Below are 18,446 nucleotides of genomic sequence, written 5' to 3' on the forward strand. Positions count from 1 at the left end.
CCAGGCATGCGCCATGGAGAGGTCACTCCATAATCACTGACCACCTCCAGGCGCGTATCCATTGTCTCTCGAGATAAGGAGGCCCAAAAGAAAGAAAAGAAGAAGCAGAAACATTATAAAACACATTGGAACAACTGAATGGTAGGCAACAGACTTGCAGCAGCAATTTATCCCACTCATTCGATTTCTTAACCTAAGGCTCACGGCAATACTGAGTGGGGGCCACAAGTTTCTCCATGTGAAGGGGAGGGGAACAACCTTGCCTGGGGGTGGGGGGGTGGAGGGGTCATCTCTAAACAGCTGTAACAAACTTCCTGCAGGGAGAATTCCAAAGAGGACTGGCAGAAACCTTGGAGGAGGTATTGTGCCCATCCAGCTGCTGTACATTGAATACACTTCCTCTATAGTAAAGTAATTTCAGTGTACATTAACTGTTACAGATAGACAAATGGAACACAGTCAGGGGAGGCAATGGTGTAGTGTTAATGTCACTGGACTATTAACCCAGAGGCCCAGGCTACTGATCTGGGGACTTGGGTTTGAATCCCACTATGGCAAATGGTGAGATCTAAATTCAATTAATCTGGGAATTAAAAAGCTAGTCTAATGGTAACCATGAAACCATTGTTGATTGTTGTAAAAACCCATCTGGTTCACTAATGCCGTTTAGGGAAGGAAATCTGCTGTCCTTACCTGGTCTGGCCTACATGTGACTCCAGACCCACAACAATGTGGTTGACTCTTAAAATGCCCTCAGAAATGTCCTAGCAAGCCACTCAGTTCAAGGGCAATTAGGGATGGGCAATAAATGCTGGCCCAGCCAGCGATGCCCCCATCCCACGAACGAATAAAAAAAAAAGTTTCAAACATGGCTACTGTCATAGAATGTCATAAGGACTCTCATGTCTGAGGACAAAAGAACGATACAGTAGATTTTTAAAAATCTCCTATGATTACCTTAGCAGAGACTAGGGAGCATACATTTAAAGTGATTGATAGAAAAATTAGAGGAAATATTTTTTCACCCAGAAAGGTGGTGGGGATCTGGAACTCAATGCCTGAAAGGGTAGATCGTTTGTCGGCTGGCACAGACACCATGGGCCAAGTGGCTTTCTGTGCCTTAAATTTTCTATGATTCGGTCGTCCAGTAACACGGGCAAAGGATGTCCACTGAGATGTTTCATGGTGCATTGATGGGAAACATGGTGAATCTCCAATCACAGTCCAGCAATCCAGAAAGGCATCAAGTGGAGAGAAAAAACAAACATGGGCAGTAGAAAGAATGAGTAGACAATACTTCCTAACAGCCAGGTCAACAGCGCCCGAAAGCAAACCGTCAAACCTCACTGTTGGTGGAGGAATGGCATGTGACACTGGAATATCACAACAAAAGGTATAGATCAGCCATGGTCTAATTTAATGGCGGGACAGGGGTCGAATGGGCTCCTCCTGTTCCTATATTCCCAAGTGCAAGAAAGTAACTTATAAAATGGAAGGAAGGAGAAATACACTTTAAGCTAAAGAAACACCCAATGAGATACATGGATTGGATTGACGGCACCCAATTTCTAAAGTTTCCCATGTCTGATCATTGTTAAAACTCATCTAATTTTAAATTAATAATGATTACATAGAATTTCATAGCATTAACAGCACAGAAACAGGCCATTCGTCCCAACTCATCTATGCCAGTGTTTATGCACATGAGCATCCTCCCACCCCTCTTCATCTAATCCTATCCTTCTACTCCTTTCTTTCTCATGTAGTTATCTAACTTCCCCTTAAATGAATCTATGTTAATTGCCTCAATGATTCCATGTGGTACCAAGTTCCATATTCTAATCACTCTGGGTAAAAAAGTTAAAAAAGGTGACAACTACAGGCTCGAGGTCATAATACATATCCCTGCCCACCTCACTTAAACTGATGTCTGGGACAGGGAGATGAAATATGAACTGCAGACTCATGCTGCACTACCTAAATTGAACAAAATAAATACATTACCACCAGAAAGCACAGATGTAAACCGGTTTTGGACAAGTCTTAAAGGAATTTTTGTCCGAAAGGAATTGTCAACTGGGCTTTCACTGCTCACCCGGAGGCTGTACTCTGGCATCAATGAGATTGTGTGTATTAGGAGCCCAGTCAAATCCCAACTTCAATTACTACATTTCAATTGTGGGCAGCCTGTCGCGGTAACATTCTAATGGTGCAACATAAAACAAATAGATGGTGCAATATTAATGGCCTCTTCAGACAACCAACATCATTTTACAAGATTGTAATCCTAACCCAACACAAAACCATTTTCCACTGATTTACACTCTTAGTGACCTAGAATAATCAGAGATTCAAGGCTTCTAGGTCTATTTATTTGAAAGGCAAGATCTTTTGTTCCAAAACTAAATTTCAAAATGTATTAAATACTCTCAGCCGGGTTTGTTGACAGAATTTTTTTTCATAAAGCTTCATTTGCTCTGATGGGGAACTCCCTCAAACAAACATTCTCCCATCTCGCACACATAGGGAGCTGTGAAATCATTCTTCCATTTTAAGGTCCAGCAGCTGGTCCTTAAATTACTGCCATGCTAAATCTAATTATACTGTGATTCAGCAAAACAATAACTGAACAAGCATATGAGCCAGGGTTCTTCCCAAATCAGGAGCTGCACCAATATCAATACATACCCTTTGACGTGTATTCACTATATCCTCGGACCGTCCCCTCTCTGACGCTGAACGATCTGTACTCAGCAAAGGACTCTGTTTTATCCCCTTTTGCCTCCAACTCAAGGAATTTCGCACTCGGGATGACGTTCAGCTCTTCTTCCGTCGCCTTCGCCTCCGTGCTCACTTCTTTGACCAGGAGTCCTCCACCCGACCAGCAGACCCATTCACCCACCTCCAGCATTCTCCCTCCACCTGGACCCCTCCCTCTGGCCTCATACCCGCTCTTGATCTCTTCATTGAAAACTGTCAGCGAGATATTGGCCGTCTCAATTTCTCTGCTCCCCTCACTCACTCTAACCTGTCTCCCTCTGAACTTAAATAAAAGCAAAATACTGCGGATGCTGGAAATCTGAAACAAAAACAGGAAATGCTGGAATCACTCAGCAGGTCTGGCAGCATCTGTGGAAAGAGAAGCAGAGTTAACGTTTCGGGTCACTGACCCGAAACGTTAACTCTGCTTCTCTTTCCACAGATGCTGCCAGACCTGCTGAGTGATTCCAGCATTTCCTGTTTTTGTTCCCTCTGAACTTGCTGCATTCTGTTCTCTCAGGTCTTACCCCGACATTGTGATCAAACCTGCCGACAAGGGTGGTGCTGTTGTTGTCTGGCGTACCAACCTCTACCTTGCCGAGGCTGAGCGCCAACTCTCAGACTCTTCTTCCTAACTCCCCCTGACCCCAACACCGAGATCCAGAGATCTTCCCTCCACAGCTTCCAACCTCATAGTCCTGCAACCCCGGACAGCCCGCTTCTACCTCCTTCCCAAAATCCACAAACTGGACTGTCCCGGCAGACCCACTGTGTCAGCCTGCTCCTGCCCCACTGAACTTATTTCTTCCTATCTTGACTTTATCTTTTCTCCGCTGGTCCAGTCTCTTCCCACCTACATCCGTGACTCTTCTGACGCCCTACGTCATTTTGACAATTTCCAGTTTCCTGGCCCTAACTGCCTCCTCTTCACTTTGGATGTCCAATCTCTCTACACCTCCATCCCCCACCAGGACGGTTTGAGGGCTCTCCGCTTCTTCCTTGAACAGAGGCCCAACCAGTCCCCATCCACCACCACCCTCCTCTGCCTGGCTGAACTTGTTCTCACATTGAACAACTTCTCCTTCAACTCCACTCACTTCCTTCAAGTAAAAGGTCCTACTCAGGCCTCCTCCCCCAACTCTTATTCCAGTACATTGATGACTGTATCGGTGCCGTTTCCTGCTCCCGCCCGGAACTGGAAAACTTTATCAACTTTGCTTCCAATTTCCACCCTTTTCTCACCTTTACCTGGTCCAATATCCGACACTTCCCTTCCCTTCCTCGACCTCTCTGTCTCCATCTCTGTCCACTAATATTCATTATAAGTCCACTGACCCCTACCGCGACTACACTTCTTCACACACTGCCTCCTGTAAAGACCCCATTGCATTCTCCCTGTTTCTCCGTCTCCGATGCATCTGCTCTGATGATGCAACCTTCCACAACAGTGCTTCCGATATGTCTTCCTTTTTCTTCAACAGAGGATTCCCCCCCACTGTGGTTAACAGGGCCCTCAACCATGTCTGGCCCATTTCCCACATCTTTGCTCTCACCCCTTCCCCTCTCTCCCAGAACTGTGACAGGGTTCCCCTTGTCCTCACTTTCAACCCCACCAGTCTCCACATCCAAAGGATCATCCTCCGCCATGTCCAGCGTGATGCCACTATCAAACACATCTTCCCCTCCCGTTAGCATTCCGAAGGGATCGTTCCCTTCGCGACACCCTGGTCCTCTCCTCCATTACCCCCAACACCACGTCCCCTTCCCAAGGCACCTTCGCATGCAATCGCAGGGGGTGTAATACCTGCCCTTTTACCTCCTCTCTCCTCACTATCCAAGGCCCCAAACACTCCTTTCGTGCGAAGCAGCAATTTACTTGTACTTCTTTCAATTTAGTATGCTGTAGTTACTGCTCACAATGTGGTGTCCTCTACATTGGGGAGACCAAACGCAGATTGACCGCTTTGCGGACGCCTCCGCTCAGTCCGAAAACATGACCCTCTGCTTCCTGTCACCTGCCATTTCAACACGCCCCCCTGCTCTTACACCCACATCTCTGTCCTGGGATTGCTGCAGTGTTCCAGTGAACATCAACGCTAGCTCGAGGAACAGCACCTCATTTACCGATTAGGCACACTACAGCCTACCGGACTGAACACGGAGTTCAATAAAACTTTACTTCACTCTCCACAGATGCTGCCAGACCTGCTGAGTACTTCCAGCACTTTTCAGTATTATTTCAGATTTCCAGCATCTGCAGTATTTTGCTTTTATATCAATACATACCGAAATGGGAAGCTTATTGAAGATCTGCTTAATAGCAACTTGTATTTATATAGCATCTGTAACATAGTGAAATAGAAACACAGAAACATAGAAAAATAGCAGGAGTAGGCCATTCAGCACATAAAAGAGATATTAGGTAAGGTCAAAAGCTTGGTCAAAGAGGTAGGTTTTAAAGAGTGTCTTAAAGGAGAAGAGACAGACAGACAGATTTAGGGAGGAAATTCCAGAACTTCGGGCCCAGAAAATGCCAGAATTGGAGGAGTGCAGAGATGAAGGAGATTATGGAGATAGGGAGGACCAAGGCCATGGAGGGATTTGAACAGAAGGATGAGAAATTTAAATTCGAGGCACTGCCGGACCTGAAGCCAATGTAGGTCAGTGAGCACAGGGGTGATGGATGAATGGGCAGCGGTTTTGGATGAGCTGAAGTTTATGGAGAGAAGATGGGTGGGATGCCAGCCAAGAGAGCATTGGAATAGTCACATCTGAAGATAACATAGGCACAGATAGGAGTTTCAGCAGCTGAGGCAGGGGTGGAGATGGGGATATTACAAAAGGTAGAAGTTGGTTTCCTTGGTGAAGGAGAGGATTAATGCTGTTTCTCCTGGATATTCCAATCAACACAAGAATTTAACCACCCTGGCATTAACATGGCATCTTCTTCCAAACCAGCACCTGCTTCAGATGGTATACAACTAAATGCACAACACATTATTGTACAGAAGGGCCAATAGCACATACAGGTACAGTGGCGCAGTGGTTATGGTGCTGAACCAGCAAGAAGACAAGTTGTGAAATTTATTTCAATATATCTGGTAATTTGTGGAATATCAGATTGTCATAAAAACAATGTCCTTCATTAGGGCATCTGCCAATCAATATCAAGCCTGGATGCCCACATTTAACTCCAGTTCACACCAAGAGGTTGACTCCTAATACCCTCTGATGTAGCCAAGCAAGCTCCTGAGTTGTACAAACCATTACTATTCAAGAAGGAGGTCAACCATGTCCTCAGGGCAACCATGGATGGACAATAAATGTGGTTTTGCTAGCATTGCCCACATCCCAAGATTTTTTTTTAAATGAATATCTGAACCAGACTCTGGTCCCTGTACACATCATGTTTATTTTGACGCTATCAGGAGCTGAGTGTTTTAGCTTGAACATTGACCATTCACCCAATTCACAGGGAGAATTTACCCATGCAGAAGGAATGTGAACTCACAGCAATGGTGTAAACCAGATGTGATAATGCATCATGTTCTTCTGTAGCTGGAAAGCGGAGTGTAACACGAAACCTGTAAAGGAGCAGGGCCTCACGGGGTGACACAAACTCACATCGAACTATGTCCAAAACTCAAAGCTGTTTCAATCTGCAGTGACAACTTCTGATAACAAAATAAATGGCATGCTGAAGGCAACACGACCAACCATTTTGTTATGATTGATGTTTTAACATCAAAACACAGCCATTCTGTGATCCTGTATTTAGTTAAATATATAGGATGACACACAGTGGAACTTCAACTGAGTAGTTTGAATGTTAAAATAACAAGTCCTGCCAGTTTATCATCATTTGGATACTTAAGCCTGGCTTGCTGCCTTGAACTCCATTCCATTGTCTGCTATAATATAGAACAGTAATCCACTCCAGCTAATTTCACGTACTTATTACTATTGTGAAGTTGAATGCCAAATAGAGTAAGGCTGTCCCATGTGTGTCGCCTAGAACCTGAAGGTACATGACGTTATGTGACAGGTGCAGTAGTATCAGTAGGTTTGCATTGAGCAGCATGGGAGACAAACAGTACAAAGTCCCGAGAGTGCGTTACAAAGACCACTATTTCACCAAGTCTGATTAATTGTGAGTGAAATAACTCTGCGCAGCCTCCAATATCCAAACAGTGCTGGGGTCTTTATTTTATCAATACTACTATAATCATTGCTTCCATCAGCTCTTTACTACTGTTCCTCCAAAGCTGCAAATATCCCAGCCTATATGTTCTTCCTCCCAATATTGCATTATTGCAATCTAGACAAGTCTCCTATTTTATCTCATTCTTCCCCTAAAAATGCCTCAACATTGCCCACCCCCACCGACCTCTCCAGTCTTCTCCTTGTTGTATAAGCTTTTAAAGCCCAAGCTAGAAATCAACTAACTTCTACCCTTCAATTTATCCTATCTTCTCTTGTGATCTGTTGTACCTCAGTGGCGCCCTACGATATGGGCCTTCAACTTCACATGGATTTTCAATGAAAACCAGAAGGGATTTCCACAGGACCAACTGCTGATCATTAATTCCACAAGGAAAACATGAGGTGGTGCAAGGTAACCCTCCACAGAAAAGTGGTGCAAAGTGTCAGTAAGCGATGATTATTGCACTTTGACATTTTATTTTATGAGAACAGTGCCCACCATGTATAGCGGACACAGCCGTGTAAATGCGATTTGTCTGCTATATGCAACGGCTGACATAATGTGATCAGGGTAGTATCCAGTTACTATACCGAGACTCAAGTATAGTAGCATAATTCAAGCTGCTGTCTGTAGATTCAATTGTTCTTAGGTTTCCTAATTAGCTCATGGCATTTCCAAGTTCAAATTGATGACAGGAGTCAACAGAGAAAATGTTTCACTGTCAAAGTAAACACAGCTCTTTGTGTTTTCTGTCATCGGAAATAATGACAATAAAACCCCCTTTCCATAAAAAAAGTAACGTACACGCATAAAAAGTTACATGAACCACACAGAAGCAAACAGTATTAAGAAGTTAAATGGGCATTAAAGTCCATTTCTGAAGAAAGAATGACAAATGTGAATGTGAACTTACTGAAAGATGACGTTTTGCACCAAAAAGGTCACATGGTTCTATGATACACCATAGAATGTTGTTCATTTTTTTTTTTAAAAGAAAAAATTATTTCTCCTGAAGGAGCCAACTGCTTGCAATTTTAACATCAAGACTAACATTTAAAAGCATGCCTTGACTTCTGCATTTGTGCGGTTTAATGCTGCTTGAACAGCCCAGCATAGTTGGCACGCATAGTGTGGTTTAAGTGGCGCCATTGTAACTGACACTGAATGACAATGGTAAATAGTCGGCATCATCTGCTCGAAGGTGGCAGTTTGCGATAAGTGGGGATGGTGTAAAGGCTGGAGACTACTGCAAATAATTAAGTGGTTCCAATTGTTAAAGAATCCACACATTATTTGCTAAGAAATGTGGGTCAGAGAAATCCCAAATACCAAGAAGAACTTCTCTGGGAACTGTGTGCAGTAATTCTACCCTTCATAAAACAGCAGAGGACATTCCGTGCTTAAAGGGAACTTCAGTGTGCAGGAAATGGTTTGTAGCAACCCCAACGTTAATTCACTGGTGCAAAAACATAGACGGTAAACACTCCAATCCCATCACGACCATCAGCAGTGACCCATTGGGGATTGTGAAGTCAGGGAAGTGTGTTCTACATCTTGCTCCATTGAAATAGGCAAACAGGTTTCTGTATAAAGGATAATCGTGAAAGCCTACAGATGAAAAAGTGTATTTATCTGAAAATTATGTCAGGATCAACAGCCAGCGCAGCTTTGTACTTCCCAAACTTAAGTTCCCTTTTAAAATAACCAGCTATCCTGAAAATCATCATAGCCTTAGGGCTATTGCACATCTGGTTTCTTTACAGCAACCCCTCCGACCCCACAAGCCGCAGTCCTGATCTGCTGGCAGGTGAACAACTCGGCAGACAACGTCCACGTGACCTTGAGCATACAACGTGACTCTGTACACAGCCAATACCGGACACGAAAGACTGGGTCACCGTTGCAGCTTCTACCGTTCTGCTGCTGCGGTGAGGATAAAGCCCAAAGCTCCTTTTTAGTGAAAGTTTCTCTGATAAGCTGCTTTCTTTGACTGAATGCATGCTGAGTCCATGTAACCTCAAACCACAGACGCCTCCAGAAATGATATTGCTGTTACACTTCAGGACCACACGTCAACATACTTTGAAAAACGATACATTTCCTCTGAGCACGGAGTGTTCTTTTTAATAAATATAAAAAATGCATGCTTATCATCACCTGTGACATCTGCAACAATATTTTTCTGGTAAAATGCTAATGCAGATTACAATCAAGTGGAATGAAAGAACCACAGAACAACACAGCTTCTAAAATGTAGCCTCTCTCTGCTGAGGTGGGTTTCCTTTTGTACCATCCACTCCCTGTCAATATACGGCTAGGATTTCAAAAGTAAAATGAAAAATCTGATTAGTTTCTTTTTGATTGAATAATACTGGAAAGTGGAAATCACTGCTGGCGATGTTATTTTACACATACTCAACACCCTCAGATCAAATTCTCATCTCTGCGAATTCAACCTGTTCATTTTGTCACGATCACGCAATATGAACTTATGAACTATAAAATGAACGTATAAAATAAACCTGAAATGGACACTTTTCAAGTAAAACAAAATAGAGTTGAGAGGTCAAGTGACCTTTTCTTTCCTGCCAATCACATGAAACGCAAGAACCCTGAGCTAATTTTCATGTCTGGACAAGTCTTGGAGAAGTCATTAAAATACAAATGATCTTTCAGGACATATCTTTGAGAAGTCAATAAGATACAAACAGCCTTTTCTATGGTAATGGCTGCATCTCTCCAACCAATTGGGTTAACAATACTGTGGCAGACTTTTTGACTCGAAGATTGAACTCCAGAGAATGAGTTTGAAAATTTGAAAAGCTCTACCTTATCAGGATGGTCTGTGATTTAGTGACACCCAAATTCCATTGTCTGACAATAGTCTAACCATCAGAAACTATGAATTCAATGGAAGAGAAACTCTGGTCACATGACAGAAACAAGGTTTCCGATAAGGAGTATTAATAAAAGGTATATATTGGGCAGACAAAGACAGAGGGAGAAACATCTGTACCATCAAAGTGAAAGGACCCTGCCCAACATCACTAGCTTCTAAGTTACATGTAGGCAGAGACTGGAGTTGGCCTTGAACTTCCCACCTGAGAAATTGTACCAGGGTTCTGCCACAGACCTTTGACTGGAATACATCAAGAGAAATCTACAACATCGCATCTGTCCTCTTAAAGCTCCCATGTTTTTTTCTTCAGTGAACAAGAAAAAAGATTACAGGCCTGCACCATTTCAAGTTTTCGTCCCTGGGAAAAGCAAGTGTAACAGAAAACTCTTAAAGTCATAAGACCTAAACGCACGTTACATTATAAACTCTATCTTTTCTTTTGTGTGTGTGTATCTGTATGAGTGTGAGTGGGTGTAGTTGCGAATATTTTGGGTGTTGTACAATAAACATTTATTATTCTTTTTAAAACTTATGAGAAAACTTGTCATTTGGATGCTCTTGATAATTACAATACTCAGAGGTTATAACACTTTTTTTTTTAAAAAGCACCGTCTTCGGTCAGTTGAGAGGGAGAATTAGGGGAGCCATACCACACTTCAAAAGCAATTCAGTTTCTGTCAAGCGTTTTAGGACATCCCGAGATCTAGAAAGTCGCTATATAAATGTGAGTTTTCTTTCTTTCTTAAATGATTTCTATCCTTTGGAAACTAATTTTGTTGTTCATAAGTTATCTAGAAGTTCAGTCATTTAATATTTGTTTCATGTTACAAGAAGCAGTGACATAAAAAGATTCACTTTCACAACATGGGGTGCACAACATATTACCCAAATCACAGAACTGTTACAGCACAGAAAGAGGCCATTTGGCCCATTTAGTCTGCGCCGGCTCTCCAAAAGAGCAGTTTACCTAGTGCCGCTCCCCAGCTTTCTCCCCGTAGCCCTGCAGTCTTCCTTTTCATATAACACTTGAATTCCCTCTTGAATGTGCCTATTGAATCTGTCTCCACACACGCTCAGGCAGTGCACTCCAGATCCTAACTACTCACTGTGTGAAAAAACTTTTCCTCATGTCACTAGTGTTTCTTTTGCTAATTACCTTAAATCTATGCCCTCTAGTTCTCGAACCCTCCACCGATCCGAACAGTTTTACTCTATCTACCCTGTCCAGATCCCTCATGATTTTGAATACCTCTATCAAAACTCCTCTCAACTTTCTCTTCTCCCGAGAAAATAGCCCCAACTTCTCCAAACTATCCATGTAACTGAAGTTCCTTATCCCTTTTATGCAATCTTGGAAAGACATGCAAGAGCAACTTCAGCATGGCAGGTTGGACATTTTTAAACTTAGGGGTTCACTTCAAGTTCATAGAATGATGCAATGACATTCAAGAGTTAAGAGCACAAGGATTTAACCCACATCAACATAAAACACGTCGGTAACAGGACAAATGTACAGCAGAAGCACCATGGTTTGTTGGATGATCTGTATCTCTGTGACTCCCTCCTGATCTGGAAAACTCTGATTAATTGTATTAGCGGTACTTCCTCACTTTGCAGGGAGCACTGGTGCAGTTGCCTTTCTGGTTGTGACACTGGGGCAATCCAGTGGCACCCCTATTGGTTTATTTAAATTAGGCAACTTTCCTTTCCTTCTCTACAAACTCGCCATTTAAGTAACAAAGTTGAATATCATCATCAGACAAGGTTATACCTCAAAAAGACAATCGGCTACCTGACACTGTGCAAGGGTAATGTACTGCCCAAAGTAGTCAGATTCACTGAGAAGGTAGCATGATATACAGCCAGATCGACTGCATCTGCTGTTCATTAGACTTGTCCCTGCACACTTCAGCTCAAAACATTTTTGCTCTCAAAACATTTTTGCTCTCAAAACATTTTTGCTCTCAAAACTGTTGAAAATGCGAACTGTTAACAGCACAACGAAGGAATCAGTGCATCTGGGACCCGGAGTGACCAAGGCAACAAACAGGGTATCTCCATAACCAATGAGATTTAAGAATTGGGAAATAAATTGAGGAAGACCTGAGAAGGAGGGTGAATTAAAGGGGGTAAATTCAATGTCAAATCAGATACAGAAACAGAAATAAAGATAGGGAAAGAAAGATTGGATTAAGAGACAGAGATAGAAAAGGAGACAGAAAGGAAAACTGAGATTCTTTTTTTAAATTGAAAAATTTGAGACCTGAATGAATGAGTTTCTACACTTGTAGTGGTTAATTTTCAGTGCCAGAGAGGTTGAGTTGCAGATATTAATACTTAACAAGTTGTTGAAAAGGTATGTGCTTGTAATGAGTAGACTTAACGTTGATCAGAGTTTAATAAGCAAATACAGCAAATTCCTAAAAGAAAAGGGAGCATGAGAAGTGCTAAAGCTGCAATTCTGATTTCGTGAAGCTAATGGTGGAGCGACACAACTCAGACAGCAACTTTTGATATTTATATTTAACCTCAAACCTGCTCCTCGCCTCAAGTTGCTGTACTCACAAATAACAGTGGGTGCCATTAACCTTGACATTATTCAGACAGCAAATTCTGGCTCAACCTTTACAACAGCTTCCAAAAAAAAAAGCAGTGGAAATGTCCAGCATACTGCTTCTACACCGCTTGGCTACTCAGCAAAGTTCATAATGTTGAAAATTGCAGTCTGTACACAAAGAGTAAATCTGGGCTGACTTGTAATACAGAAAGAGCAAAGGAGTGCGCTCGACACCTGCACAGTCTCCCAGTGCTCGAAGACTAATCCTACAAACCACTGATTTGTTTATGCCAGCACACTATTGTCACCTTATATGTTTTCATCACAACACTGTGTTTTTCAAGAGTTTTAAGTTCAAAGCGAAACAAAAGTCATTCTGCTCTCAAACTGCTCTTATTCACCTTCTTACCAACTAAATAGTGTACAGTCACAGCATAACCAAAGAAATCAATGCAGCTGTAGGCACAGCTGCCAAATCCAACTTGGTTCGACTCAAAGTTGCTGCTCCTTGGACAAAATCAAGGATCAGCAGCATTGCAAAAAGGAGCCCAGTAGGAGCAATCATTGGTGGGGATGCTCTTTAAAAACCACACACCTTTAACCAACAATATCAGTTATGACATTCATTTTCATTGGATATCGAGAAGGGTCAATGAAGTAAGCCATTTAATCATTAGTTGACAGACAGCTGCTGGTCATTACTAGGAATAAACGTTGCACACTGATGCAGATGCAATAGGAAGCAATAAACAACACTATAAACACACCAGCGTGAACTGCAGGAAACATACTCACACTGATTATGTTATCACTGCCATTTATTGCTCAGCCGCACACTTTCACATACTGCACTTCAGACATAATTCTGGCACAACTGTGGAACCTTGTGAGTGCAGTGGAGGGCCGAATAACTGCCCTTGCTGTACCTAGAGGTCAGGTTATCCAAATTTTGCGCATAGCTATGGAATTCCCTCTGTATAGTAAGTAAAATGGACTTCAGAACTCAGACCTGGTCTGGTCCCAAACAAACAAATGAAACGGACAGGCACAGCTCCCAACAATCCCATAACCTACCTTGACTTCTACATAAATTCTAAAAAAAGCAAAAATTAATGACTTAAAAAAAAAGACTTGCTCTGTACGTACGAGCACAATGGCCTTGAAATTGGTTTGTTCCAGCATTCAGGCACGAACTGGGCACAAGGCTCAAGGCACACCCAATATTGGGTGTCTGGCCTCATTTACATCAGATTGCTGAGCTGCTGATACCTGCTGGGTATCCCCAGGAAGCTCGTTAAAGAAGATGATTTTAACTCTAGGACCAAGTAAGTCCTGGGAGTGAGGGGCGGAAGCAATTGGGAGGGAGGGTGCAGCAACTAGGAGAGGGAGTGGGCTGAGCAGAGACTGGCAGCCTGCATCTCCCAATTCCACATTCAGGTTAACTATAATTTACAAACTTACCTTTGTGGAGATGACATCCAGCAGTATCTTTAGGGTTTACTGGTTAGGGTGCATGTAGATCATGCTTCTTGAACACTCCCAGCCCAGTATCAGCTGCATCCAGAGCACCTCATTATTACAAAAGGGGTTTCAAACAAATGACAGGTCCCTACTGACATATGGAAAGATCCCCTCAACTGTTTCAGACACCTGTTTTGCTGCCTTCACCAATACGGTGTGTAGTGCACTTCTGCTATACTGGATGCTTAGGCACCTGAAAAATGGGCACAGCACCATTGAATTTCTGGGCCAACATCTCCACAGTTTATTTTGAAGATTTACTCCACTGTTAGTCACACAGTGAACAATGGGAAAGCAAGCCAACTAAGGCAGAGTGTAGGAAGTGGGTATATATTTCCCAGCCGCAGGCGCATATAACTACCCCATAGTCTAGATGGGGAGCTGTTGCACAGCTAGCAAGAAAATGCACCACTGATTCATATGTAAAATCCAACACAAACCTCTACATTTAAATGAAGTGCCATACATTCAAATAATATTTACAAAATCTATCTTTTCTCACCCAATACAACCAGCAATCTGCTCATAAATCTAAGGTACTGTCTGAAATATCAGTTTTGCCCTATAGATGTGCCAGTTGAATGGGATATGGGATGTCTGCCAGCCTTGTTACCCTCAACCCAATCTGTTAATTAAATTCAAAACACCTCCAACATAGCAACCAGTCCTTAGATTGGGAAATACAATTTATGATTTGTAAGAATTAGTGAATAGGTCCTTACCATGAGTTCTGAGTAAGTTGGTCTATCTTCGGAATTTTTCTTCAGGCTGTAATAAAAATACAGAAAGCCACTTCAGTGAAATGTCGTGTGTAAATTCTACTCATTATTTGCTGTAGACGAGACTGGACTCTTACTGGCCGACTGGGTATCAAACCCTGAATAACTACAATGGTTGGCAGTCACCTAGGCAGCATACTTAAGTCAGAGCTTTAAGAGCAGACATTAGTTTTAGGCAGGGATTCTGGGTAAGGCTACTGCTGACTTCCGTTCTTCATCGTGGTTTCTGGGTCAGTGATTGGCAGGAGAGAAGACGACTGAATCATACAACAGTCCAGCACAGTCTGCATCAGCTCTTTCCCCATATACCTGTGATTTAGGTCTCTTTTAAGGATTTATTCTCTTTTGAAAGCTACTATTGAATCTCTTACCATCACTGCCTCTCTGGCACTGCATTCCAAATCCTAACCACTCACTGCATAAAAACGTTTTCCTCACGTTGCTTCTAGTCCTTTTGCCAATCATCTTAAATCTCTGTTCTCTGGTTACAGTCACTGGAAACAGTTTCTCTTTATTTACTCTATCCAAACCCTTCATGATTTAAACACCTTTATCAAATCTCCTCTTAATCTTCTCTGCTCTAAAGAGAACAATCCCAGCTTCTCAATCTATCCATGCAACTGTAATTCCTGGAACTATTTTAGTCAATCTCTTCTGTACCATCTCCAGAGCCTTCACATCCTTCCTAAAGTGTGGTGCCCATAATTGGACACAATATTCCAGCTGGGGGCAAACTCGTGTTTTATATAGGTTTAGCATAACCTCGTGGCTTTTGTTTTCTATGCCTCTAGTTAAAAAGCCCAGCATCCCATATGCTTTATCAACTGCTTTGTTAACCTGTCCTGCCACATTCAAACATTTGTGCACAAGCAACTCCAGGTTGCTCTGTTCTTGCATCCCCTTTAAAATTGTACCATTTAGCTTGTATGGTCTCTCCTCATTCTTCCTACCAAACGTATCACTCACACCTTTCTGCATTGAATTTCATCTGCCCATTCCACCAATCTGTCTATATCCTTTGAAGTATATTACTATCTTCCTCACTGTTTCCAACAGTTCCAAGTCTTTTGTCATGGCGTCAATGGGGAAGATTAGATTCCATCTAGAAACTCACCTCCAACACGGACTATGTACTTCATCTCCAAATTTACCAATCATTCTTTACTGAGTTAGATTTCCAATCACAATCGCCGTCTCTGTAGCATCTCACAACAAGATTGTGAATTCAGCAGCATTTATATTGAATTTAGCAGCCTCTTATTTACAGAGTACTAGGCGGAACAATTATGAGCCTGTAAATATTGCTTTTTGGGGTCAAATTTTGGCAAATTAAGCACAATGTAAGCTGGGGGGAGTGAGGCAGAGGGAAAAGAAAAAGAAAAAAAACACATCGTGGGAGTTGTAGTCTTTCAACCTGCTCTTTATAGAAGTATACAAGTCTCAGAGAGCATGCTATAACAGTCAGACAGAAAAGTATCTAAGTAATTATAAAGGAACTAGCACTGGAGAAAACTGCAAATAAAATATTTCACTTTAAGCCTTTAAATAAAGATTCTGAGCCAATGATGTTACTTGGAAGGAGTTTTTTTTTCTATCACTGAGGAAAACATTTATGAAGTACTCTGGACATTGCAGTTGGGTCAGCCAGGACTGGTCATTGAAGACAGAAAACAGTGGGGAAACATCTCCCTGCTTCTGCTGCACCAATCACGCCTTCAGTCCAAGATGGAAAGTAATAAGGAGAGAAATATTGTTTATAATCATGTAAACAATGAAGAGAAGGCTTTGAGGAGGGAATGGTGAGAATAAAGAAAATATTTGCAGCTCAAAAAAAAATGCTGCAAATCCACAATGGAAAATATGTATTTGTCATGTAAATAACTGAGAAATGAGGAAAAATACAAATTTGCTTACACCTGTTGACAGTTTTGTAAAATAGGTGAACGGTATTCAAAATATTATTTTAACACAAGCAAAATTGGTAATGTTGTCACCTCATCAGTAATATAGGTTGTTTCCAGCTATTTGACTGGATGGCATTAATGCTGCTGTCTGAACCATGGTGAACATCAGAAACTCACAAGGAAGTAAGTAAGGACAGGGTGGGAATCATTTTAACCTCACCCACCTGGAAGAAACTGATGGGATTGGATCAGCTGCCAGACTCACACCCCATCCAATTTTACAGTCCATTTACTTTGTCAGTTTCCCACCATATAAAATGACGCCCAATTGTCTTTAGATGGAAGAACAAAGTTACATGCAACTTAAGCACGTTTTGTAAAGTAGTTGGTATGATATTACAAATTATTATATTTTGATGAAAGCTGTACCTTTAAGAATCCCTACGCTGTGCAATGCTTTAATCTCACAAGTCATGTGACATATTGCTTCACGAATTTTATGACATCACAGTGAGGGTTAAATTTAGATTGTAGCTAGATCACAGTAAATCCCAGGTGACCTGTAAGCAACTGAGAATGTTCTGAATCTGCAGCAGTTTAGTGGTTTTGACGTGGACCTTTATTCACTAGGGTCATGATGTGCCAAGCAACATAAATTGTTTCCAATAGCAACAGCATTGAAAGGGCCAATAACTGACACAGTAGCCCACCAGACCTGGCCACGACTCAGGCCTTGCAACACCATACAGATAACTGAAATAAAAACAAGAAATGCTGGAAATACTCAGCAGGTCTGGCAGCATCTGTGGAGAGAGAAGCAGAGTTAACGTTTCGGGTCAGTGACTCTTCTTCGGAACTAGCAAATATTAGAAATGTAAAAGATTTCAAGTAAAGTGGGGGGGGGGAGGGGCAAGAGATAACAAGAGAGAAGGTGTTGACAGGACAAGATCACAGAAAATAACTGACCAGAAGTTCATGGAATAATGGCAGACAGTATGTTAATGATGATAACTGTTGAATAACCACAGGAAAGCCAAACTCTGCAATGCATTGCATCTCCCCGCAAAATAATCTATTTGGCTGCTATTTCAAAGCCAAGATATAGGCCACATTCACTTCCAGTCATTTTTACTTTAATGGAGAACAACTCAAATTCACATCTCTGCTGTATCTGGATAGTTATGTCTAAATTACTGCAATTGTGAGTATTTCTCTCTTTAATTGTGTGAAACATTATTCTAAATTTCAATACATCCCTCTCTCCATTTCTCCCAGAATATACTCTTCCTGCACCCAAAGAAAATATGCATTTATAATAGAACAAATTATGACGTGTGCATCAGGACAGCACACAAATTACTGGATGACTAAGTAGGATGAGATGCAATAAGATAGTTACAACTCAGTCTAGTTAAAAACATTCATCATTACACCAACAACCTTTGTGCGTTTCTCAACCCTCAAGCATGCTTGTTCTTTGGAGATGGATTTGAATTATTTATGAAGTTATTTTGTTCTAATTCCCTGAACTACCCTTGATTGTATCTTGTTTACAATCTTGTGATTTCTTTTTCCCTGTTCAATTGCGAAAAACACCCAATAAAATGTAAATGAATTAAGAGAAGGGCATCATTTTATTAGAATACTTGAAAGCATTCTAAATTGCTGCTACCCAGTCAGGACGGGCTATTTGTTTGTGCAAGATACTATCAACAGAGAGCATGAGTCCCATCTCAGCAATTTAGGACAGAAATAGCTCCAGTTTTTTTCCATAGCCATCAAATATCTCCCTTCTCCTGACAGCACTGACTCCTTGCATTTG

General features: G+C 41.8%; 1 protein-coding gene across 4 annotated transcripts in view; it reads right to left on the reverse strand.

Annotated features, from left to right (window-relative positions):
- Nucleotides 1–18,446, reverse strand: part of map2k6 (mitogen-activated protein kinase kinase 6) — a 193,665-nt gene that overhangs the window by 80,849 nt on the left and 94,370 nt on the right. For 3 of the 4 annotated variants that reach the window (XM_068058336.1, XM_068058338.1, XM_068058334.1), the window contains one exon: nucleotides 14,664–14,709. In XM_068058336.1, coding sequence (XP_067914437.1) covers nucleotides 14,664–14,709 — 46 coding nt within the window. Of the gene's footprint in view, nucleotides 1–2,142; nucleotides 2,204–14,663; nucleotides 14,710–18,446 lie in introns of those variants that run through there. The other variant, XM_068058337.1, reaches the window with a different exon arrangement.

This window comes from Heterodontus francisci, chromosome 26, assembly GCF_036365525.1.
Source record: "Heterodontus francisci isolate sHetFra1 chromosome 26, sHetFra1.hap1, whole genome shotgun sequence".
Taxonomy (NCBI): domain Eukaryota; kingdom Metazoa; phylum Chordata; class Chondrichthyes; order Heterodontiformes; family Heterodontidae; genus Heterodontus; species Heterodontus francisci.